This window comes from Heteronotia binoei, chromosome 4 (assembly GCF_032191835.1).
Source record: "Heteronotia binoei isolate CCM8104 ecotype False Entrance Well chromosome 4, APGP_CSIRO_Hbin_v1, whole genome shotgun sequence".
NCBI classification, from domain to species: Eukaryota; Metazoa; Chordata; class Lepidosauria; order Squamata; family Gekkonidae; genus Heteronotia; species Heteronotia binoei.
Window position 1 is genome coordinate 138710826 of NC_083226.1, and position 27212 is coordinate 138738037.

General features: G+C 41.0%; 1 protein-coding gene across 1 annotated transcript; it reads left to right on the forward strand.

Annotated features, from left to right (window-relative positions):
* The first annotated feature begins 58 nt into the window (after positions 1 to 58).
* Positions 59 to 27212, forward strand: LOC132569614 (betaine--homocysteine S-methyltransferase 1). The gene is made up of 8 exons (XM_060235856.1): positions 59 to 676; positions 3887 to 4019; positions 10722 to 10840; positions 13832 to 14023; positions 14787 to 14934; positions 22898 to 23080; positions 24907 to 25135; positions 26171 to 27212. Exons 1-8 carry the CDS (start codon positions 641 to 643, stop codon positions 26352 to 26354), a joined length of 1224 nt encoding a protein of 407 aa, XP_060091839.1. The 5' UTR covers positions 59 to 640; the 3' UTR covers positions 26355 to 27212.

Below are 27212 nucleotides of genomic sequence, written 5' to 3' on the forward strand. Positions count from 1 at the left end.
GTTTTGCAGAACAGCGCATGCAGTGCAACTGTGCAACGCTACGAAGAGTTCGTTCAAACTAATCCTCATACGGAATGGGTTTAAGGCTGGAGTTCACTCCGCTGGTAAGAGAATGATACCGCAGGATAAAACGACGCGTCTGGGGAAAATGAAGCGTCAAAATAATGAAACCGCTAATCCACCTCTAAATATTCCTGTCAATAGTACGTTCAGCGCTTCGGCTATTCTGCAGTCATTGCACAAGCGTGTGAGTGGGAGACAGAATGTTCTTTTGAAACCGAGGATATCAGCCCAGGCTGATTTCGAGCCCAGGCTGTTGGTTTTGGCCACGATAGGAATACTTGTTTTCTCTCATTCGCTTTCCCTCCCAGCCAAACAGGGCTGCTGTAGAAGCGCAAACCACAAAACTGTGCGCGAAGCCCGCTGCTGAATAGGAGTTACGCAGCGACGGTGGGCTGGCCCGTTTCTTCCAATGAACACCCAAGTTGCCTGCTGCGCTCCAGATCCGCCCACCTGCCCGAGCTATAAAGGCTACTTTAGTGGGAAGCCGTCCCTCTCCAACGTCCTCCAAAGACGTTTGCTGCTTGCCTGAGCGGTGGAGTCCTGGTTGTGCTGCTTTGTGGGATCAACCGAATAGCACATGGGTCCAGCTGGAGGGTCTCCGAGGACCAAGAGGGTAAGAAGGTCCAGCAATTCTCCATGCTTGGCTTTTGGGCTGAACAGCTGTCCTTTCAGCTTGCTTCGACTGCCGAACGTGGAAACGCCTCTTTCAGCGAATAGGGCAGGCAGTGGTTTGTCTCTTGTGATGCGCATTGACAAAAACGGTGCCTGATTTGTGAGTTTAAGAAGGGATCCCTAAAGCTTTGCACCGCTATAGACCGGCTACTGTTGAACAGAGTAGAAGTCTACATTGCAGAACCAAACTGTTCTAAAAGTTCATAGCATACTAAGAAGCATAAAGGCTGGGATTCTGTCAGAAGTTAGAGTGTTTTGTGAGAAATGCTTGAAAACGCTGAGGAGTTTTATATTCTATACAGTTAAAACATGCTTGTAAAAATGCCAGGAAGCAGCTGCTATGTCAAGAAAGCTCTTTAGCGTGGATTTTAACAAAGTACATTTGGGCAGTGATATGAGCAAATAAAAATATGGAAGCATGCAAAACTGGAAGGGGAGAAGAATGGAAGTGTGAAAAAATTAATTTTACAGGTTTGTTCCTAGTTAGTGGTACTGGGAATCCATCTTAATCCCAGAGAAATCTCACAGAGAGTGAAGGGCAAAGAGAAGAGAATTAAAAATTAACTGGCAGAAATAAAGGAGGGGAATGTGCCTGAAAGAAAGCCATTTTGCTCAAACAAGGAAATATTGTTAGAATGGACACATGGAGGTGTGATTAACCCTCAGCAGAGCATTTGGCAGAAGCTTCTGGAAAGCCTTTTCTGTGAAACACCACCTCATAGAAGGATGGGGAAGGCTTCTGCCTCAGTTCTAGGATTGCGAGCTCCAGGTTGGAAAATTCCTGCAGATTTGGGGTAGAGCCTTAGGTAAAGCGAGGTTTTGGGAAGGGACCTGGGTATATTTTTCTCTAGGTGAAAAATTTCTCTCATCTGGAGATCAGTTTTAATTCTGGAAAGTTTCTAGGTCATACCTAGAGGTTGGCAATCCTGATATTACTTTTTACAACTGCTGACAGTCTTCCTTGACATGGCTTTCATTGAAGTTTTTATTATTAGATAAGTGTAACTTTTAATTATGGGGCTATACTTTGTTGCTTTTTAAATGATTCCTGCTGAAAATATATTTCTGAGCATAGGGACACGTGTCACAGATTACATGACTAGGTCTAGTGAAGGTTATTTTCCCCATAAGAAAAAAGGCAGGTCAGAAAAATCATTTTCATTTATCTTACCTAATATTACAAACTCATAGATGTTCAGAAAAAGTTTTCTCTGAGGCTGCAGTTCAAGAACACCTGTTATTACAGATACGAAAAGAAACCCAGAACAGCTGTGTTACTATTGCTTCAGCAGCTGACTCTCTGAGAGAGATCACATAAAAAGGAATAAATCTTCAGATACTATCTTGAGTAGTCTTATCGAACTTTTAAGAAAGGATCTGGCACAAAATGCTCAAAAGAGGAGTAATTCCTCCAGAAGGTGTTCTTTCCTGCCTTTCCTCATGGCTTAAGACAACTTTAAAATCATAATTTTAAAACAACGGAATATAACTTACAAATAACACTGCAGAGTGGTAAAGCTGCAGTACTGCAGTCAAACTCTCTGCTCATGACCTGAGTTTGATCCCAATGGAAGCTAGGTTCAGGTAGCTGGCTCCAGGTCGACTCAGCCTTCCATCCTTCTGAGGTTGGTAAAATGAGTACCCAGCTTGCTGGTGGGAAAGTGTAGATGACTGGGGAAGGCAAAGGCAAACCACTCCATAAAAAGTCTGCCAAGAAAACATGATGCAACATCACCACAGAGTCGGAAACGACTGGTGCTTGCACAGGGAACTACCTTTACCTTTTAACCAAGAGACTGGTAGTTTATATCCCTCTAAAGCCCTGGGAAACATAATGGCCTGGCCTTGCTGTACCACCTAAACATTTCTAAAAACAGCGCCCCCTCCCTCATCTTCTGCAAAGTGAAAATGATAATGGGGAAAGCACAGCTTCTTGTTGATGCCAGGTGGACAACCACAAGTAGGGGGACCACCAGTAGGTGGCAGCCTGAGGAATGCAGTTGGCACTCAAGGAAATATGGGAGGAGACTGTCCCTAGGTGTGTAGGCCCTTGGCTGTAGAGGGTTTTACAAGGCATTGAATTGGATTCAGAAATAAGATAGTAGAAACTTCAATGCAGCAGTTTTTGCATAGGCTCTTGACAACAATTGGGCTACCACTTTCCAAACCAGCTGAAGTTTCCATGTTGTCTACAAAGGTAGCCCAACTTAAAGAACATTATGGTAGTCCAACTGTGAGGTTACAGAAGCAAGGATTAGCATGGCCAGATCAGCTGAGTCTAAGAAGGGTGAGAGTTACCAAGTCAGGTGCAGGTGACACCAAGAGTTTGGTCTACGAGCATTTCCAAGCTCTTAACTTGCTATGCAAAGGCCAGTTTCACTCCATCCACTACTTGTGGATCGAATTAGCTCTCAAACATCAGCCTGCCCAACAAGTATAATCTTTGTCTTGTTTGGATTCACCTTGTTCTGCTTATCCACCAGACCAAAGCCTAAAATACTCTGGTTCAGAGCCAGGGCAGACACATCTATAGATTGGATAATGAAATATAGAGCTGAATGTTACCCGCATGCTGATGATGCCCAATCCTGAAACTCTGGGTGATCTTATTCAGCTGCTTTTCAGGAATGTTGAAGAGTATTTTGTTTAATTCTCATTTTTACACCAAGTTCCAAGTGGTAATAGCCAGTTATTTTGTATAACTTTTAAATAGTGTTATATACAAATTATGTTGATTAGTTCAATTAAGTGGCAGGGCCAGGTGTAATGACATCCTCTAGTACCGTGTTCCTCTTTAACCCAGCCATTTCCCTGTGTGGACTCTTATCTGGGAGAACCGGGTTTGATTCCCCGCTCCTCCACCTGCACCTGCTGGAATGACTTTGGGTTAGCCATAGCTCTGACAGAAGTTGTCTTTGAAAGGGCAGCTGCTGTGAGAGTCCTCTCAGCCCCACCCACCTCACAGGGTGTCTGTTGTGGGGGGAGAAGATATAGGAGATTGTAAACTGCTCTGAGTCTCTGATTCAGTGAGAAGGGAGGAATATAAATCTGTAGTTGTCTTCTGCAGCATTGTACCAAGTGCAAGATACGCTATGTGAAGTGCTTTAGGCACTTGAAATCACTATAGATATGCTATACGTTATGCTTTTAGGGCATCCTAGAACGTCTTAATGCCGGGGAAGTTGTAATTGGTGATGGAGGATTTGTCTTCGCCCTTGAAAAGAGAGGCTATGTGAAAGCTGGTCCTTGGACTCCAGAAGCAGCAGTAGAACACCCAGAAGCAGGTGAGTCTAATTTGTAATGTAATTTATATCCTACTTTGCTCACCAGTGGGGACACAAAACTACTTATAACACTCCTTCCTCCACTTTATCCTCATAGCAATCCTGTGAGGTAGGTTGGGCTGCAAAAAAGTAACTGTCTCAAGGTCATCCAGTGACCTTCCATGTCAGAGTGGGGATTCAAATGTGGGTCTCACAGAACCTAGTCCAGGAATGTAATCCCTACACCATGCTGGTTTCTGCATACCTTGTAGGGTGTGTAAAATTCTTCAGCTGTAGAATAAACACATTGGCCAAATTCCAGATAAATTGGTCTTGGTCAGATCCCTTTGAAACAAAGGAACAAGTTGGTTATGGTGATTGACACCTCTTGGGCTGCGATTATTGGATACAATGTACATTAGAACCATTGAGAATATTCAAATATAGAATTTCAGATGGTGTGGGATGCTTATAAAGCAGTAATGAGAGGAATACTGATTACATTGAATAATAAAGGCAAGAGGGCAAAAGAAAAACAGATGCTGGACATTCAAAATGAAATAAAGAAAAAAGAAGGGGAACTGAAAAAAAGGCCAAGGAAAAAGAAAATTATGAGGGAGATTACAGTATTACAAACACAAATGAGACATTTGTTAAATAAAGAACTGGAATGGATCTGAAAAAAATTGCAGCAGAAATCTTTTGAGGGAGCAAATAAACCTGGAAAATATTTGGCCTGGCAACTGAAGAAAAAGAGAGAAAGTAAAATTATTAATAAAATTGTGGTGGAGGGAAGAGAGGTGGTAGATCAAGAAGGAATAAAAAGAGAATTCTTTAAGTATTATGCCAAATTATTTAAGGGTGTTAAAATAAAGAAAGAAAAGATGGAAGAATATTTACAAAAGATTAAAATAACACCCTTAACAGAAAATATGGAAAAAGTTTTGAATGATCCAATTGAAAAAATAGAAATTGAAGCAGCAATTAATGCAATGAAAAATGGAAAAGCACCTGGGCCAGATGGATATACAGCTAAATTTTTTCAAACCTTCAAAGAGGTGTTAATACTGAAACTTCAGAAATAGATGAACATGATAAGAATAAAAGGGAAAATACCAAATATGTGGAAGGAAGCTGTTATTTCGTTGATTCCAAAGGAAGATAGAGATGTCACGAATGTAAAAAATTATAGACCAATCTCACTATTAAATAATGACTATAAAATATACACAAGAACCTTGGCAGAACAGCTTAAACAACATTTGACAAATTTTATAAAGGAAGATCAAGCGGGGTTTCTCCCCAAAAGGCAAATAAGAGACAATATTATAACTGTTGTAAATATTGTAGAATATTATGAAAGACATCCAGAAAAGGAAGTAGCATTATTCTTTGCAGATGCAGAGAAGGCATTTGATAATTTAAATTGGGACTTTATGTTTGCAGTAATGGAGAAAGTGGGGAAAACTTTATAAGGATGATAAAAGCAATATATACTGAACAACATGCAAGGCTACATATAAATGCAGATCTTACAGAAGACATGATAATTAGCATAGGTACAAGACAAGGCTGTCCGCTTTCCCCACTGTTGTTTATAATGACTCTTGAAATCTTACTGATGCAAATCCAAGAAGATAAAGAAATAGAAGGATTAAAAGTAAAAGGATTTATTTACAAGTATAGAGCATTTGCAGATGATATAATGTTTATAAATGAAAATCCTATACAAGTCACACCTTTGTTGTTAGCTAAAATACAAGAATATGGGGAATTGGTGGGACTTTGTATTAATAAAGAAAAATCAAAACTTCTATGTAAAAATATGCAAGTAAATAAGCAAAAGGAATTGCAGAGGCTAACAAGTTGTGAAGTTACCTCTAAGGTAAAATATTTGGGTGTGGAGATAACAATGAAGAATATTGATTTGTTCAAAAATAATTATGAGAAGCTATGGCGTAAAATGGATGAAGATATGTTAAAATGGAATAAACTTAATTTGTCATTGCTGGGCAGAATAGCTGCAATTAAAATGAATATTCTACCAAGAATAATGTATTTGTTTCAAACTATCCCGATTGTAAAAGACAGTAAACAATGTAATAGATGGCAAAGAAAAATTTCAGAGTTTGTGTGGGCTGGGAAGAAACCAAGGATTAAAATGAAAATTTTAACAGATGCAAAAGAGAGAGGCGGATTCCAATTACCAGATTTAAAATTATATCATGAAGAAGTTTGTTTAGTGTGGATAAAAGAATGGATGATGCTGTTAAACAAAAAACTCTTAGCGTTGGAAGGTCATGGAAATAAATTTGGCTGCAATGCTTATATGTATTATGGGGGAAAAAGATGGATGTTTTTTCTCTCTCACCATTATATAAGAAATAATTTGCTAAATACATGGATGAAATATAAGAAATATGGAGATGAGAGAAAGCCGTTATGGATAGTGCCAGCAGAAGTAAAAAAATTACAGCTGAGACGGGGGAAGAAAAGTGGTTGTCATATAATCAACTATTAAAAATACAAAGTGGCAAAATAGAATTGAAAACTGCTGAAGAGCTGAATAATAAATATGATTGGTTCCAAATGCAACAAATAAAGAGCTTGGTGGATAATGATATTAAAACAGAAGGAATAAGAAAAGAGCAAACAGAAATGGAAAGAGTTCTGCTTGGAGACAATGAAAAATTAATTTCAAAACTACATAAATTACTTTTAAAATGGTCTACGGAAGATGAAGTAGTGAAATCTCAAATGATTAAGTGGGCAATAAATGTAAATAAAGAAATACAGATGGAAACTTGGGAATATTTGTGGAAGAACTCTATGAAGCTTTCGACGTGTCATAGTATTAAAGAGAACTGTTTTAAAATGATGTAAAGATGGTATATGACTCCTAAAAAGTTGGCAAAGATGAACAATAAGATGTTGGAAATGTAAAAAACATGAAGGTTCTTTCTACCATATGTGGTGGACTTGTGAAAGAGCAAAAAAGTATTGGCAGATGATTCAACAAGAAATTTCTAGGATCTTGGGATATGAATTTAAGAAAATTGCAGAGACTTTTCTGTTGGGATTACAAATGGAAAAATTTCCAAAAGAAGATAGAACTATAATTTGGTACTTGCTTTCAGCTGCTAGGACATTGTATATGCAGTTGTGGAAGCAAGAAAAAATACCAGAAAAATGGGATTGGATTGTAAAAGTTATGACATGGAGTGAAATGGACAAATTAACAAGAATTTTAAGAGACTATGACTTAGAAGTTTTTAAGGTGGAGTGGAAAAAGTTCAGAAGATATGTAGAAAAAGAGTGGAAAATAAAAGGACATTGGACAATTTTTGATAATGATTAAGTCTTAGAAGGAAGAAGAATGTAAATTTGTTTTTATTAGTTAAGGGTACCTTTTAATATTAGTATTATATGTAAATAACACCGGTGGGGGTCAAGTAACAGGGGGAGGGGTGGTTAGAAAGTAATATATGGGATAGATAAAAAGAAGTTATTAATGATGCAGGAATAAGATATTGTTACCATATGTTACTAAATAAAAATTGTTTTAACTGAGAATATTCAAATGCTTATTAGCACAAATTGTTCAATAGGGTCAGTCAGTCAAAAATTTATTGTGTATAGCCATTGGCTGTTACAAAACAGGACACGAACAACAAAGTTCCCAAATAACCTCCTTAAAAGTTCCCCAGAAAGGCCAACCTCAAGAAGTTACGGCATTTTATATCACTTTTGCCAGGCCCGGCACTAGGGGTTCTGCTGTCCCGGCAGAAACCCCTCCCCCCCCCGACACTAACCGTGCGCGCTTTGCACACACACCACGATGACATCAAAAGTGATGTCATTGCTTGGCCCACCCTTCACCCATCCCTCTTCAGTGGGAGCTGGCTGGGCAGCGGCCGCCCACATGCTTTTCCTGCATTCCAAATCTGAATGCAGGAAGAAGCGTGTGGGCGGCTGTTGCCCAGTCTCCCCTCACCCAGCTCTCTGCACCTTCAGAGGGAACTGGCTGGGCAGCAGCCGCCCACGTGCTTTTTCCTGCGTTCTGAACACAGGAAAAAGTACACAGATGGCCGTTGCCCAGCCACCCCTTGCCCAGTCCTCTGCCTCTTCAGAGGGAGCTGGCTGGGCAGCAGCCGCCCATGTGCTTTTTCCTGTGTTCTGAATTGGAACGCAGGAAGAAGTGCATAGGCAGCTGCTGTCCATCCAGCTACCTCTGAAGCAAGCTCCCTCGATGTGAGCGAGGACAGAGATGGAGTGCCTGCTCCCACCCCTGCAGCGAGGTGGCACCCCAGATGGCCACCTACCTCGCAGACTCCCATGTACCAGCCCTGACTCTTGCTCTTATCTTCCTAGCTGCAAGGGCAAACAAAGAGACTCTACAGGACACATGAGCATCATTGTCAGATAACAGAAATATAATTTTTTCAATTTCCAAATGTGCAATGGGATCAAAATGCATGTACAGCTCAGTCCTAAACAGAGTTACACCTTTCTAATTACAGTGTCTTCAATGTACTGATAAAGGGGGTAACTGTGTTTAGGATTGCACTTATAATTTTCTCTGAATTGTGCTCACTTTTATTTTGCATTATTTATTTATTTCATTTGTAGCCCACCATCCTCAATGAGACTCAAGACAGATTACAACATATAGAAAACAATTCAGTCAGGCAGCACAATACATCCAGCACCAGTGCGACAGGATTATGATTACAATATTAGGAAACAATGCAAATAGGAAACTGCCTAAGGCATGAAACTCAAAGCTCCCTGATTCATGTGTCTGCACAGTGCTAGCATTTTATAGAGGCAGCCCAAATAATACCTTCTCTAAGAAGGAAAAAATAGGGATAATGCTTTTTATCAGGAATTTTATGTCACTGTGAACTGTTTTAAGCAGAATTGTTGCCTTATAATCCAATTTTATAATTGTCTAATTGCAGGAATACTTTAAATAAAAGTTATTCAATACACGGTTTATCACTTATGCCTACAACCCTAAATTTACACATAAAACAAAGAAGTGAAGTCTCTGATAACCTGTAAGCTGTTATATTGGATTAGTCCAGTCGTCTTTAGGGTATCTGTCTCTATTTTGATGCCGGCAGCTGTTAGGTGCCATGCTATTTTCAGCAGCCACCCTGTGTACAACATATAGTTCTGCTCTTGTTCGTATCTCTTCACAGGCAAAGCTGCCATTGCCATGGTGGGATAAGGTAACCGGAAACCTTGTGTCATTACTTGGAAAGATAAAAATGTAATTATGAGATTTCACTAATGAAATGTATCAGGAAAGACTCTGTACATCAACCAGGCAACCATAGGTCTTAAGCATGAAACAGATGCAACTATAAATCATTCTTAAGGGGTATTTGCATGGGTCAGGACTTGGGACTTAACAATATCTGTGTCTGTTAAAAATAATGTCAAAGTGTCCTTGAAACTGGATAGTCCTCTGAATTCATTATGCCAAGAAATTCATGAGTCCTGCTGAGCAATAAAGCTTTGGTTATTGTGAAATATCTGGTATGAGCAGCATCACAAAAAATTGCTGTGGAGTTCAAGGAAGTTCTGCCAAAACAATTTTGAACAAATATACAAGGCAGTAAATTCCTTTTTCAATAGGAATAACTTCTGGTCTTTTTGTGCATATCATAGTGCCCTCTGCTGGATAAAAATATATATAAATATAGTGTAGTATATGTCTCTATGCATCTCCCAGGAAACTAATGGTCACCTGGATTCAGATTTCCATTCAACAATGATTGACCTTAGGCCCATGATTTTCTCTCAGTCTGTTATATCTCACAGGGAATATTCTAAGGATAAAGCTGGGGAGAACCACATGTGTTATAAGCTCATTGAAGGAAGGACAGGATAAAAATGTGGCAAATACTGTGAATGTAACTTTCACTTCACATTCTGAGATAGGGCTCCAGCCTCCAGGTGAGCCTGGAGATCTCCTGCTTTTACAACTGATTTCCAGCTGGCAGAGATCTGGCTCCTTTGAAGGATAGACTCTATGGCACTGTATCATGCTGAGGCCACTTCCCTCTTCAAACTTTTTCCTCTCCCAGATGCACCCTCAAAGCCTTCAGGCATTTTCCAACACAAACCTGGCAACCCTGTTCTGAGAGGCCTTTTCTCTCACTAATTCACGTCATCACATTTTCTTCTTCAAACAGAAATCCTACCTGAAAAGCCTGGTTTCACAGCAGGTAGTTTTCCTTGGAGAAGTAGTTTCATGATAATATCTGAACTTGGAAAGGAAAGGTCCCCTGTGCAAGCACCAGTCGTTTCTGACTCTGGGGTGACATTGCTTTCACAACATTTTCACAGCAGACTTTTTACGGGATGGTTTGCCATTGCCTTCCCCAGTCATCTACACTTTCCCCCAGCAAGCTGGGTACTCATTTTATCGACCTCAGAAGGATGGAAAGCTGAGTCAACCTTGAGCTGGCTACCTGAAAACCTAGCTTCCGCTGGGGATCGAACTCAGGTCGTGAGCAGAGCTTAGGACTGCAGTACTGTAGCTTTAACACTCTACGCCACAGGGCTCTATCTGAACTTGAACAGAGTATAAATTAGCTATTTTGTATCAAAACTATAAGATTTAGAAAAGTTATTGTTCTCTACAACCTAATATAACAGGAATACTTAAGCCACAAAGCTAACACTACATTTGTTTTGTTTTTTCTTTTCCAGTTCGTCAGCTGCATCGAGAATTTCTCAGGGCTGGATCAAATGTTTTACAGACCTTCACCTTTTATGCCAGTGAAGACAAATTAGAGAACAGAGGAAACTATGTAGCTGCTAAAATTTCCGTGAGTAGTTTCAGCTGTTTTTTTAATAATTCTGTCCACATGTCAAAAATAAGTGATTTCAACCCACAGAACAGAACATCTTAGTAAGACCCAACTGATTTATTTATAGAACAGTCTTAAGCAGAGTGATACCTTTCTAAGAACATTGGACTTAGAAAAATGTAACCTTGCTTTGGATTGTACTGCTCTAGACGTAGGCATAAAAATTAAAATAAAATGTAGCAGGATACAGAAATGGCATGTATGCAGTCCAAAAACAGGGTTTTTTAAAAAAAATTGGGCTTGATCATATTGAAGCTGAAGTGATAGGCATTTTTCCTCCCTTTCCTGAAATATTAGGAATTGAGGGCATCCCGTGAAACTGATGGGCAGTAGGTTCAGAATGGACAAAAGGAAATACTACTGTACACAGAGTAATCAAAATATGGAATTCACTACCAGAGGATGTAGTGATAAACTGCTTTAAGAGGGGAATAAACAGCTTTAAGAGGGGATTAGACAGATTCTAATAAGTCTATAAATGGTTACTAGCCATGGGGACTGAGAGGAACATGGAGAGGCACTGACCCTCTGAATCCCAGAGCCAGGTGGCAAGATCAGGGGAAGGCCTCTGCCTCTATGCCCTGTTGTTGGCCAACCAGAGGGACTGATTGGCTTCTGAGTGAGAAAGAATGTTGGACTAGATGGACCAGTGATCTGATCCAGCAGGGCTCTTCTTATGTTCTTAAGTTTTCATGAGTCAAAGCTCACTTCATCAGATACAAATATTTTGTGTCTCACAAAGAGAACTTTGACTCAGGAAAGCTTATACCTTGGAAGATGTTGGTGGTCTTTAAGGTGGTACTGAATTTGAATTTGTTCTGTTATTATACATTAACATGGCTACCCATCTGAAGCTAAATTCAGAGAATGTAGCACTAGCATCTTGGTTGATAGGATGATCTTGTTATAAATCCTTAACCTTACTGTTCAGGGTAAAACTGTATCAAATGCCTTTATCTTGTATTTTTAATCTTTTTAAAATAATTTCGGTATTTCTTGTCAGGGCTGGGGGGGGATAGATTTGTGGTGTTTCTATCAGCCTTGAAACTGTTTCCACAAAGTAATGATCCTCTGTGTTGTTTTGAGTGTCACTGTAAATGCAGAGACATTTGCTTTGGCATCAGAATTTGCACAGTGTTCTTTGCACTTTCCTTTGCATTGACCCACTGCAGCCTCCATCCCCTTCCACTTGTTTGGGATTTTTTTAAAAACAGCACTTGACATATTGCTATAGAGTTATAGTATTTATAATAACCTCCTATCTGTTAGGTCCTCTGAAGTCCCAGTTTTTATTTTTGAGAGTCCTAACTGCATTTTTATGGTGGGGGGGAGAGATATCTTCTTAACAAAAAAAGTCCAGAAACCAAATTTAAATGGAAGCTGGGGAATCAGGGAATCAGTCTAGTATATAGACTAGGGTTGCCAGCTCTGGGTTGGGAACCACCTGGAGATTTTCGGGGTATAGCCTGAGGAGGGTGGAGTTTGGGGAGAAGAGAGTCTTCAGTAGGCTATTATGCCATAGAATCCACCTTCCATAGTGGCCATTTTCTCCAGGTGAAGTAATCTGTCACCTGGAGATGAGTTGTAATCCCAGGAAATATCCAGCCACCACCTGGAAGTTGGCAGCACTAACATAGGCCTTTATAATGCTGTGATGATATGTCATTTGCTGTTTTTTTTTAAAAAAAACCCTTGAGGAGAATGATGGCCACAGGGAGACTGACGTATAAAAAAGGTGTTGGTGTGTTCTTCCTATCCACACTGCATATAAACATGCTTTGACTACAGACAAATATTTTGGGCCCCTTGAAAGACCTGCTTTATTTCCCAAGACTAAAATGAATGAAAAATACTCACCAGACATTGAAGTAAGTTTGTATAAAATGTTCCATACTCAGTCCTTGCTTACTTTTTATAGTTTGGATATGAATCTGCTGTCAATAGTAATCTATATAGAAAATCTTGACATCTTCCAATATATTAAAAAACTTGACATCTTTCAAATTATCTGCTATAGTTCCTCTCCCCTAATTTAGTATTAGTTTTCAGAGATTTATTTGTTTCTGTATGGTATATTAATTTAATATCAAGAATCTTAAGTTGATTTGTAACCTGTATTCTAAACAGCTAGATTTGAGTTCAGTAGCATGTGGAGACCAAGACTTTGCAGGGTATAAGCTGCTGAGAATCAAAGCTCCCTTCGAAAGTCTATCCCCTGAAAATCTTGTGTGTTTCTATGATGTTGAGAGCCAGTTTGGTGTAGTGGTTAAATGAGTGGACTCTTATCTGGGAGAACCAGGTTTGATTCCCTACTCCTCCACTTGCAGCTGCTGGAATGGCCTTGGATCAGCCATAGTTCGCACAGAGCTTGTCCTTGAAAGGGTAGCTGCTGTGAGAGCCCTCTCAGTCCAACCTATCTCACAGGGTGTTTGTTGTGGGGGAAGAAGATAAAGGAGATTGTGAGCCGCTCTGAGACTCAAAGTGGAGGGCGGAATATAAATCCAATGTTGTCGTCTTCTTCTTCATGCTTGACTCAGATCTAGCTGTTCTACTGCAGACCAACATGGTTACCATCTGAAACTGTATTCTGAAATATTTTCAAATTCTGTGGTAAACTTGTTCAAACTGAATTAGCTTTAAAACCACTTAATAGATCTGTTCATCCTTCCATTTTAATGCCACCTTTTCTCCATTCTCTCTGGGCAAAGAATAGACGGTGGTAGACTACATTTTTCCAAGCACCTCATCTATAGCTTCAGAATGCAAAATGGAAACTGATTCAGATGTTGCTTTGGATACATCAGGAACACCACCAGTGAAACCCTTTGAACCTGCTATTGAAAATCACAGCTGCCTTTAAAATATGTATCGTATATATGTAGCTCTGATTCATTTTGTTTTTTGCAGTATAAGGGGGTAGTCACACTAAATGTGTTTTCATACTGTTAGGGCCAGAAAGTAAACGAAGCTGCCTGTGACATTGCAATAGAAGTGGCTGAAGAAGGAGATGCTCTGGTGGCTGGGGGTGTCAGTCAAACACCTTCATACTTAAGTGGCAAATATGAAACTGAAGTTAAAACAATCTTTCGGAAGCAGCTAGAAGTTTTTAAGAAAAAGAATGTCGACTTCTTAATTGCAGAGGTAAATGAAACCAATAAGGAAACAGTGAGTGCTCCCAAAGAGGAGAGAGAGTCCTTCATGATGGGTAAAAACCAAACAAATCAGAATATATGTCATACTTTACAACGTATGGCAGTGTTTTCTTTATGAATTAGGTTCTTTTCTGGAAATAAGGTTAAAGATGTAGGTAGATTGCATTTACATTGTTCCACATTTCAAGATCTTGTTCAGCATGGCTTTTTGTAACTCTATCCCTTCTTTGATTTCCTTCCAAAAGCACAGAATGTAGCAGAATTGAGCCTTATATATGCTATGTTAATTTGTGACTAGTTCCCAGGATGTTGAACATCTGCCATTCCCATTTGTTATAAATTATTTTAACCGTTCTCATTTGAATCTATATCCTAACGTGTCCTATTGCTATTTGGCCATCACCCCAAAGTCAAATAGCTCTATGTGGAAACATTTTGAATATGTAGGGGTTTAACACAAAAACAGGATGTGGAATGGTATGGTATCTTGTCAGATCTCAGAAGTTAAGCAGGGATGGTACTTGAATGGGGGAAGACCGCAAAGGAAGGCAATGGCAGACCACCTCTGCTTCTCACTTGTCCCTTGCTGGGGCTCCCATAAGTCAATTGCATGGAACAGTATGTACATACATAATGTTAAAAAAGAAACTACATTTGGGTTTGTTTTGGAGTTTAAATTTTGTTTTCGAATGTCAGCAACACAGTTCCTCTGAATCTCCATGTACTTACTCTGTTTTTAATATACAATGTAGTATTTTGAACATGTTGAAGAAGCTACATGGGCTGTTGAAACTTTGAAGGAATCTGGGAAGCCAGTTGCCGTGACTATGTGTATTGGTCCAGAAGGAGACATGCATGGTATTCTTCCTGGAGAATGTGCTGTTCGGCTTGTAAAAGCTGGTAAGGTCTACTTTTCCCATATCTGTTGTTTGTTAGAAAATATTAACACTTATGACCTGAAAATTGCTGAACAGAAGTTACCTGTTGGAAAAGTACAATTTCACTCTTGTATTAGCTATATTTGGGAAGGTGTCTGCAGATAGTAAAGATGTATAAAGCTCTTTATTCACAGCAGGCAACTAACTTGACAGCTATATATTGAAAAAATATTTACAAGTGGCTTTTATTTATTTTATTTTAAAATTTCTAACCCCCTATTACAGGCCCCTGGCACTTCCCCACTCTTAGGCAGGAGACCCAGCGTGGTGTAGTGGTTTAGAGCAGCAAAGCAAAGTTTATTAAAAACAGTCATAAGACCAGCATACAAAATAATATAAGATAATACAGTATAAGAACATGGCAATAGACAGTTACAGCCATAATTCCTAAAATTCCGGACCGAACCAATCCTTCACTAATAACTCAATTTACAGTACGATACGTTTTTAATTACCAGATAACAACAATACCTAGCAACCTTGTGTGAGACGGATTCATAATTGTCAGCCAATAAAAACTTCATCACTTGTTCCTCGGCATATTTACAATAATTTGCCAATGGTTTAAAATGTGAGAGAAGCGGTATCAGCAGCTGCTGTCTCTCTTTATCATACATAGGACAATGAAGAAATATATGTGCAGCTGACTCCACCTGATTCAACGCACAAAAACAAATCCTCTGATGCATGGGAGTCCGGGTATATCTACCAAAAAGGACTGCTGGTGGAAGCTCATCAAAACAGGCTCTAGTAAATGCCCGTCTATAATTAGGATTTTTTCGGCGGGGGAGGGCGGGATATAAGAATAAAATTTGCTTTGCTTTTGCTTTGCTTTTGCTATAAATCCAAAATAAGATGCGGATCATAGGCTTGGTCCCAGTTTCATTTTCTTGTAATAACAAGGTAGGGCTGCATAATCATTTTGTGCTTCGATATCCTTAAAACTTTGAGAAATCAAACTCCTTGCATATTTCTGCCCTCCCTCTAATAAATTTTCAGGATCTAACCAATTGATTTCAGTTTATCAACTATTCTATGAGAGCATTGGGGATAAGGAGCTGATGTCAGAAAATCAGGGATAAGCCCCAACGGGTTCAGATGAGTCTTAACCCAATAGTTACACCTCTGAATCATTCAATGTGACTATAGATAAATCAGCTTCCTGTCTCAATATCAAACTTGGCGTACCTTTCGGGGTATAAAAAAGTGCTCTAAGGAATTTCGATTGCACTAACTCCAATTCTTTAATTTTACTCACAGACAATATTTGCGTTCCATAAATCATCTGAGGGAGAACTTTGCTAAAATAAAGTTTAAGAGCAGATGGCACATACTGGGCTCCCTCATTCCTAAAGAAGCGCAATATAGCATTTGCACTCTTTTGTGCTGAACATGCTGTATATTGAATATGACTGGAAGCCCTGCCATTAAATGTAAAAGTTAATCCCAGATATTTAAAATTTTTAACCTGATCTACCCGGACCCCATCCATTATCCATTTCATTTCTTTGTATTTTTTATGGAAGTGCATAATCTTTATTTTTGAGTAATTTATTGCAAGTGACTCTTTTTGGCATTGCGTGCTAAATTTTTCCATTGCCTTGGAGAACCAGGTTTGATTCCTGACTCCTCCACCTGAAGCCTGCTAGGTGACCTTGGGTCAGTCAAAACTTCTCTCATAGCTCTCTCAGCCCTGCCTACCTCAGGGCACCTGTTGTGGGGAGAGGAAGGAAAGGCAATTGTAAGCCACTCTTGAGATTCTGAGTGAAGGATGGGGTATAAATCCAACTCCTACTTTCCTCCTCCTTCTTTGCCAAAAATTAGTTTCTCGCTGTGACTGAGCAACCCCAAGTAGTGTGGATTTAGTTATTGTTTTAAAAATCTGATTATCCCATCCTGTCACAAAGATCTAACTTGACTTTTTTGCCCAGCCCAGGAACTTGATTGTATATGCAGGAGCCCTCATGGTTTTCCCTTTCAAATGGTACTTGAGATGGTGTAACATTCAAAAAGAAATAACAATTTTATTTAACAGGCAGGGATTGAATAGGTGTGGTCACAGGTTGGAAATGCTGAGGTAAAAGTTGTTAATACAGATTATACTTCTAGCCATCAAAATAGTATTGTTGTTGATGCTGTTGATGTTGTTGAGGGGAAAGTATAGCGGTGGGAACAGGCGCCTATTTCAGGGAAAAAGATACCAAAAGGCTCAGTTTTCCAGCCCGTGTCCCATCCCAACGGTTGAAGACAGTGGGGCCAAGTTGAAGTACTCGCTTCTGACACTGGTTCTGTGTAATGCCAGGTCCATTAATAATAAGACCTCCATTCTTCGGGACTTTCTGCTAAAGCAGAATATGGACCTGGCTTGCATGACTGAGATCTGGGTGCGAGACGGGGAGACAGTTGCTCTCTCCCAGTTAGCTCCATCTGGGTTCTCGGTCCTTCACCAATCATCGACTAGTGGTGGGGAGAGCAGGTGGTATTCATTCGGAAGGCTTATTCCTTATGGGCTCTTCCGCCTTCAAAGATCACCGGCATTGAATGTGTCAGCATGGTGTGTGATGTTGGAGAGAGTTTGGCTATCTGGTTGGTGTACCAGCTGCCCAACGCATTGTCCAGTGCCTTACCATCCCTTGTGGAGGCTGTAGCAGGCTGGGCACTGAAACACCCAAGACTTTTGGTCTTGGATGATTTCAGCATTCATGATGATGACATGGGCTCCACACAGGTGGTGGACCTGGTGTCATCCATGGCGGCACTGGGATTCTCTCAGTGTGTAACAATGCCCACTCAGCAGGCTGAACATATGCTGGATTTGATATTTGCAGCGGAGTGACAGTGGACCATATTACTGTTGACACAGTGCCGTGGTCATACCACTTTGTCCTGAAGACCCGTATGAATGTTCCACTTTGACCCTGTTTGGGCAGCAAGAGTATTCTACCTCACCCAAGGAACCAAATGGACTCTATGCGGCTTCAGATGGTTCTATGGGACCCTTGGCCCCTTGATGATTCTCTAGATGAGCTAGTGGAGACCTGGCATAACAGGCTTACCATGGTCATTGATGAGATCACTCCCAGGTGCCCTACACCCTTCCGTTCAAAGCTGGCACCCTGGTATACTCTAGAGCTACAGCTGATGGAACGGAGGTTCAGACAGCTAGAAAGGCAGTGGTGGCGTGCCCATGACGAAGAGAAAAGAACAGCTTATAGGTCGTATATGAACACCTATAAAGTAGCAGTCAAGGCTGCTAAGAAAGTCTATCTTACAGTCATGATTGTGTCTGCGAGCTCGTGCCCAGCACAATTGTTTAGTACAATTCAGTCTTTAACTACCCTTCCACATGGTAAACCAAATGCTAGGGAATGGGATATCGACTGTGAGGGTTTTGTGAGCTTTTTCGTAGATAAGGTCACTCTGCCCCGACCTTCCTGCTATAATTGAAAGAAATGAACTCGAGGCTCCGTGCACGTCTTCTAGTCAGATTTTGGGTTACTTCACTCCATTCAACCTGGAGAAAGTCGACAGAATGCTCTTTACTGTATGCTCAGCCACCTGTAATCTGGACCCATGCCCATCTTGGCTAATTAAAGCTGGCTGAGAAGAGCTTACGGGTTCCTTTGAGGGAAATTGTCAACAGGTCCCTACTTGAAGGAACCATCCCCCAGCCTCTCAAGGAGGCAATGGTCTATCCCCTTCTAAAAAACCCATCACTATACTCAGCCATATTGACAAACTATTGGTAGTTCTCTCTCTGATATTATTTAACATCTACATGCGCCCCCTTGTCCAGATTGCCCAAAGGTATGGGCTGGGTTGCCATCAGTATGCAGATGACACCCAGCTCTATCTGTTGTTGGATGGCCAGACTGACTCCACTCCAGAAGATCTGTCCACGGCCTTACAAGCCGTGGCAGGATGGCTCAGGCTGAGTCAACTGAAATTAAATCAGACGAAGACGGAGGTCCTGTATCTAAATCGTTGCAGTCCAGGACTGGAGGTCTCTCTACCGACCTTTGATGGAACGCCACTCATGTTGGCGCCAAAGGTTAAAAGCTTGGGGGTGCTCCTGGATCCCTCTCTAACAATGGAGGCCCAGATAGCAGCCACTGCTAAATCAGTCTTCTATCACCTTTGGCTGATAAGGCAGTTGGTCGGTCCCCCTTTCTCAAACGCAATGACTTGGCGACGGTGATCCATGCTATGGTTACCTTGAGGCTGCCCTTGTCTCAAACCCGGAAGCTTCAACTAGTGCAGAATGCTGCAGCCAGGTTGTTAATGGGGCTTCCTTTAAGGGAACACATTCAGCCTGTGCTGAAAGCGCTGCACGTTACTTGTTGCCTACCGAGTTTGCTTCAAGGTGCTGGTTATTACCTTTAAAGCCCTATATGGCCAGGGACCTGCATATCTTAGGGACCACCTTTCTTCCCAGAAAGCACTTTAGTCAGGGTCGCAAAACCTGCTTTTGATCCTCAGCATTAAAGAGGCCAGGCTCAAGATGACCAGAGCCAGGGCCTATTCTGTTGTAGCTCCATGCTGGTGGAATGAGCTTCCAGAAGTTAGGACCCTGTGAGAGCTTCCACAGTTCCACAAGGCCTGCAAAACAGTGCTCTTCCACCAGGCATTTATAAATTAAGATCTATGACAACAGACAACAACAGATACTGAACCATCTGGCCCATAAAAACAGACACTATCTGGCCTACCTCAAATGCACAATCGTGACATTAGGACCTTTCTCTCAATAGGACATCCAGTAGTAACAGCCAAATAATAACACCTACCATAGACTGAATTGACAGCTAGCCGCCATTACCAACACATTAATATATTCTATTGTAGGGGGGTGGGCTCCATCCGGGTGTCCTGTCCCCCCAGGGAAAGTGCATGCGCAATACATTGCCTATCCTTTCCCGGTGTAGTGAACGCTGCGTGGTCACTGTCTGGCTATGCCTGGCAGATGGTCACTGCAATGGCCTCTCCTACATCACTGCATCCGTGGCAACACCTTCTCGCTGGTCCCCCCCGTTTTCACAGAGTTTGCCACGTCATGGTGCGACTGAATGTCCGGCGGTATAACCGGATGGGCAGGTTGGGCTCACCAACCTCACCAGCCAAGAGAAGGAAAACTAACATCAAGCCCAGGCAGACAGAGCTCGTTAATGTAACATCTACCACCTGGAGGACTCGCTGCCGGTGTCCCGGCTTACTGGGCCATGGCAGATGACCCCATGGTGAAAGGGTGGAGCCAGTACTGCACACACTGCGCTTCGCCTAAAAATTTCTCTGCGCAGGCCTGAAGGGTATCCACATCCACAACCCACAACATACCAAGTCCTGCAGCGATGGGCAAGGGGCGAAACGGCAGGTGGAAGATGCCACTGGAAGCCGCAGTCCAGATCCTGCATGTAGGCAGTTCAGGGTATTGGTCACTTGATGCTGACCCAGAGACGAAAGCATTTTTCGGCAGCACCCTGAACAACCAAGCAGCCTTATTTAGGGACAGCACTGCTTGCTCCGTATGGAGAGGGGCCTAGAAAAGGTGGCCTAAACAAAGCTCGTCTCCCCCCCCCCCCCCAGTTGGCTAGCCACGGTCCACGGGCATCCTTACTTGCGGTCGAAAAATAACAACAAAGAAAAGGCATGCACCTGCCTCACAAAGTGTGCAAAGACTAAAGCTTGCGTGTTGGAACATCAGAACCATGCTTGAAACAGTAGACAGTGGTCGCCCTGAACGACGCTCTGCTCTAGTTGCCCACGAACTTCTCGGGTTGAATATTGACATAGCAGCTCTCAGTGAGGTCCGTTTCCCTGAGGAAGGTAGTCTTCAAGAACACGGTGCTGGCTATACCCTCTACTAGTCAGGTGTCAAAGGCTGAGATCCGCCTTTCTGGCGTTGGCTTCATGGTCAGGAACTCCATTGCCTCTAAACTCGAAAACCTGCCAACAGGTCACTCAGATCATCACCTGCGACTCCTTGAGTGCTTTCATCAGCGCTGCCTTCGCACCATCCTCAACATCCACTGGAGTGACTTTGTGACCAACACTGAAGTCCTCAAGCGGGTGGAGGTTATAAGCATCGAGGCATTGTTGTTGAAGACGCAGCTGCGCTGGGCAGGGCATATCTCCAGGATGGAAAACCACCGCCTTCCCAAAATTGCCCTGTATGGCGAACTTTCCACCGGCCATCGAAATAGAGGGGCACCAAAGAAGAGGTACAAGGACTCCTTGAAGAAATCCCTTGGTACCTGTTGCATTAACCATCGCCAGTGGTCTGTCCTAGCCTCAGATTGCAAAGCATGGAGGCACACCATCCACCAGGCTGTCTCTTCCTTTGAGAACGCACGCATAGCTGGTCTTGAGGATAAAAGGAGATTGAGGAAGAATCGTACTGCTACAGCACCAACCCCAAATCAGACTTTTCCCTGCAGCCACTGTGGCCGGACCTGCCTGTCCCACATTGGTCTTGTCAGCCACCAGCGAGCCTGCAGCAGACGTGGACTACTGCACCTTTCTTAAATCTTCGTTCACGAAGTCAAGCCGAAAGAATATATTCTATTTTAAGATCGTAATAGCACCTGATATTTTATGGTTTTATTATGTATCTTTATATTTTTATGTCTATGGTTTATATTGACACTGGTTTTTATGACTTTTTGGAATGTTCGCTGCCCTGAGCCTGCTTCGGTGGGGAGGGCAGGAAATAAGCCAATAAATAAATAACAAAATAGTGCTTTTAAGTATGTTTTTTAAAAAAATCTTTAGTTATGTTTGCCTGTGTCCTTTATAAAGTTTATATCTCTGCTACCTGGCATTACATTCTGCTACTTGGCATTACATTTTATGACACACATGGCTCAGCCCAACAATGTCTGATTTATGTCAGATCCAGCCCTCATAACAAATGAGTTTGACACCTCTGCCTTACATGTTTTTAAACCAGTAAATAAGAAAATAGCCCATCTTAGCCTGAGCTTGTGAGCACTTGTAAACTAACAAGGTAAGCACCAGAGTTAGTACTTGGTTGGAAGACCACCAAGGAAGACTGAGGTTGCTACACAGAGGAGGGAAATGGCAAACCACTTCCACTCATCTCTTGACCAGAACGCTTCATGGATGGGGTTTCCATGTGTCAGATGTGACTCAAAGGCATGTTCTTCTCAAGGAGAAAATTATAGAGGTGTTTGTGAAATTTTATTATGAATATTTCCCTGGTGTTCCATGTATATACCAGAAAGGAATGACTAATGTTGGAGTTGTATTTTGGGACACAACAAATACATCCACTTCAGAACTCAACCCTTGAGTTTGTTGCCAGATTTTAAAAATGTTTTAATGCTGCAAAAGGGCTGTTGTGCTTCAGTTGAAAAGCAACAATAACAAGTTATTGGAGGGGGCCTCAAATATTTCTTTTGATACAGATTTGTAGTTTTTTCCTTGCACAAAATCATCTACAGACTTTCTGAAATCCTCCTTTCTTGCCAGTAAGCAATTGGAGCAGAATCAGTCATAATAGAACTATGGAATAATAATGGGGGCAGAACCAAAGGAATCTGATCCTACCAAAATATACACATATTTTATAATGTTAGAAAAGTCAGTTCCGAATACAGGACACGTGAACTCCATCTTGCAAAGTGTGGGTCTCGCACTAGCATCTGGTATTATAAAGACCTATGTCTTTTGCTGTTTTCAGGCAGCTTCCCATATATAGCGTTTCATGATACAGTTGTTTTAAGCTGGTCTCTGAAGAAGTGGCATATAAATTCTCTAAACGAGTAGATAAATCATACAGTTTGGAAAACTTAACATCAAAAAGGGCACTGCGAACACAGACCACATAGGCTAAAAACATTATTTGAGTTATAACTTGTGTTGATAATGGAAGGCATTGTGAGAAACTTTCCTCTTTGTCCTTACAGGTGCTTCTATTGTTGGTGTCAACTGCCATTTTGATCCAGAAACCTCCCTCAAAACAGTGAAGCTCATGAAGGAAGGCTTGCAAGCAGCTAACCTGAAAGCACATCTGATGTCACAGCCACTTGCATTTCACACACCTGACTGTGGGAAGCAAGGTTTCATTGATCTACCAGAGTTTCCTTTTGGTAAGAGTTTATGTACTACATCAGACACTCTTAAGGTTACAGTCTTATATCTGGTTGCCTCAGATGAGTTTTCTGAAGAAATGAGAAGTGACTCACAAAAGCTCATACCTTGCCATAAATGTTAGTCTTTAAGGTGCTATTGGACTCCTGCTCTTTTCTACTGAATTTTCTTATGTGAGTATATTCATAGGATTGGAATTGATGTTAAATACTTCAAATATCAGGCAAAGGCAAGCCATGTTTGCTAACTGTAACAAATATGAGATCCCCCCCCCCCAATAAACCCCCTCTACAACATAATGCAGTGTGGGATTGTGTCTTAGATAGAACTGGGAAATAAAAAATGTGTGATATCTTCTTCTGCAGATGCTTCAATATATGCCTGTATTACATTGCTGAGCAGTCAGGTTAAAACGGATAAATTGCTGAGCAGTCAGGTTAAAATGGATAAAAGGAAGTACTTATTCACCCAAAGGGTGATTAACATGTGGAATTCACTGCCACAGGAGGTGGTGGTGGCTACAAGCATAGACAGCTTCAAGAGGGGGTTAGATAAAAATATGGAGCAGAGGTCCATCAGTGGCTATTAGCCACAGTGTGTATATATATGTGTGTGTGTGTGTGTGTGTGTGTGTGTATATATATACATTTTTTTGGCCACTGTGTGACAGAGTGTTGGACTGGATGGGCCATTGGCCTGATCCAATATGGCTTCTCTTATGTTCTTACATAGGTACATTATTTTCTTTTTCTATAACTACACTGTTGGGTAGGGGAAATGTCTGATAGCAAGCATTGCAGGCAAACTCTACTCAGTGCTTAGACATTTATTTGTCCTTGACTTTTTCTTTTATAACATGCAGTTGCAGACACTGCAGTCTAAAACTGAAAAGTTGGCTTCGACCCTCTGATAGTTCTGCTGTTAATAATTGTCAAGCCATCTCCAGGTGCTATTGCCATAGTGGAGGAAAAGATATAGTCTTCATATCTTTCCCCCACCCTTGCAAGGTTTAAGGTAGAAAAATTGTCTGTGGTAGAAGGGTTATAAAAAGCTTTCCCCCACCCTAGTGGAACTTTGACATTAGATTTTAGGCTCTGTGGCTCTATTTATTTATTTTTAAAATTAGTATAAGCTATATGTGACTAAGACTGTGATCACAAACACTAAATAATGCACTTTCAATTCACTTTCAGTGCACTTTCCAACTGGATTTTACTGTGTGAATTGGCAAAATTCAGTGGGAAAGTGGATTCAAAGTATATTATTTAGTGTGTGAGATCACAGCCTAAGAGTCATGTGTAGCTTGGTCCTCTGTCAGTGCTGGATGTAGGAACTGGAAACAGAAGTGCAAAGCAGAGATTCACTTCCTGGCTCATACAGATTGTTGCTATATGTGAGTTACTGTGGCATTTGAGCTCTTTGCAGAGGAGGAAGGAATTAAATTTGCTTTCTTCCACCACTGTCTTCCTGCTACCCTGTACTCCTCTCCTAACTTAAATATGAAAATTTCTGCAGGTCTGAGTACTGAAAAAAAGTGTGCTACCAAAAAAAAAAAGTTGGATCCCTATATAGGCAGAGTCTGTCTATATTTAGGAATTGCGTCTCCCAGCACGGGTCTTCAAATTGGCTTTCACTTCAGCTATCTTAGAAGAAAAGCTCTTCACAGGGTTTGAGTTTAGAAACCATTTAAAAACTAAAAACTAGTAAATAACAGCATATTTTGTTCTCTAACCTGAAATTTTTGGGGATAATAAAATAGCTTTACAAATTCTATACAAAATACCCAGGCAACAGTGAAACTAAAGCAATTGTTTTGTCATTATAGCTTTAGAACCAAGGATTCTCACCAGATGGGATGTGCACAAATATGCAAGAGAAGCCTATGATTTAGGGATCCGATACATTGGCGGCTGCTGTGGCTTTGAACCATATCACATCAGAGCAATTGCGGAGGAGCTGGCTCCAGAGAGAGGGTTTTTGCCACAAGCTTCTGAAAAACATGGCAGCTGGGGGAATGGTTTGAGCATGCATACCAAACCCTGGATCAGAGCAAGGTCAGTATATTTGAGCTGTGAGACTAAAATAGCTCAGTAAATCATTTTTGTTCTAGAAATTTGTTGACTCAGATAGAAATTATTTAGGAATTGCAGCCTGGCAGATTGCTGAGAAGTTGTAGAATGTTCAATGTTCTCAGGCAGAGCTACGTGCACAAGAACAGGCTTGAAAGGGAAGATTTATAAGCCTAAATAGCAGGACAAAATTAATGGGTGCAAGGCATTCCTCAGCACTTAAATTAAGGTTAATATTTTGGTTGAATTAAATCTCTTATGGTTTACTGCAAAATGAATGGACTTATTCAACAGCTATGCACTTTTAAATTTCTTTAGATTTAGTGACTACAGAAAAGCCGTTCATTCCAATTTTGGCTGGCAGCTTTTCCATGATTAGTAAATCTGAATACATTGGATTCATTAAGAATTATGACTTCTTAATTTGTGTTTTGGATAGCTTCTCCTGAATAAAAACATGTTTAAAACCATGCTGGGAGGTATCCAGAGGATCTCAAGCAGAACTAGAGTTGCCAGTAGGAATCAAGGGGGTTGGAATGTAGAGGGGCCACCATCAACTGACAGCATAACTTCTGGGTTAAACTCAGGAATTATATCTGTCAGTTCTGGGAATCCTTGGAAACTCTACGGTTTTTAATGATGGCTGGCAACCCTTTAATCAGAATAGTCCTTTGCACTGATTTAATGTATTAAGTAATTACTTAATTGGTGTTGGTTAGCAGGAGCAGATCTACATGTTTTTGGAGGGGGGGGCAAAATTAAAAAACGACGCCCCCTTATTTACCCATTCTATTTTATAGGCCCATAGAATAGAATGGACTCCATAACCAATTTGGCATCCCACCTCCGGCAGCGCCTGGGGCAAGTGCCCCCTCTGCTCCCCCTAGATCCATCCTGTTGGTCAGTAACTGGATGGTCTTGTAACTAATGAAGTAATTTGAAATATAACCTCTATAAAACCCTCTTTGATTAAGAATATGTATACACACACAACCGGATTTTTCTTTTCTTATAACCTAGGGCTAGGAAAGAATACTGGAAAAATTTGTTGCCTGCTTCAGGTCAACCCTATTGCCCCTCACTTTCAAAGCCAGATGGCTGGGGAGTGACCAAAGGAGATGCTGAGCTGATGCAACAGAAAGAAGCCACAAGCGAAGAGCAGTTAAAAGATCTGTTCAAGAAACAAATTCAAATCCAGCACTAAGCCCTGAATGTTTATCAATTTCATGTGTCTTCTGGTCTCACAAGAAGAATACTGTTGGATCACAGCAAATATGAAAAATCCAGAGAAAGTTGGTCCTGTTCCAGTCCAATTGAAATCAAGATATCAAGTGCTCAATGAGCCAAGTCTCAGACTGTCTACTCAAAAATATGCCATACTTTGTTCAAGTAGGACATTATTCCTAGTGAATGTGCCCAGTATCAAAGCCAAGTCTTGTTTATTTCAGAAGGAGTTAGGGACACCTTAATTTTCTCTGGATTGTGTCCATTCTCTGGGATTTAGACTAGCAGTGGAGTTGCAAACAGTGTTAAATGCTTCTAAACCCATTGTCTGCAGTGAATTTAGAAGGATGCAATTCAGTTTATGATTGCACTGTTAGTTTGTTTTCATGTAAACAGACCACTGTTTAAGGAATGATTAGAGTATCAGTATTGCTTTGGGTAACATTCTTTTTCTCAGAATAAGAATTTTAAAATAACAATGAAGTATTACAACACCTGTGTCATTTTAAAATTCACTGATACATGATAACAAGATGGAACTCATTCTTCAAACATTTCTGTTGATCACATGTTGGGAACCTGAGATACCACTACTATTTCTAAACATAGTCAAGAAAAAATGAAGCAGAAATTCCACTTCTAAAAATGAATTCCCCATGGTCCTATGAAACCAAACAAACATCAAAATGTTAATGTGTTAAAATGCTCTTGCATGTAGCTAAATGCATCACTAATATCTTTTAAATACTGAGCAGAGGCTCAATAGATGTAGGACTTCAGCAGTATACATATGTAAGAGAAATCGCTTGTGTTAACACCAATAAAGATTTTCAAATTA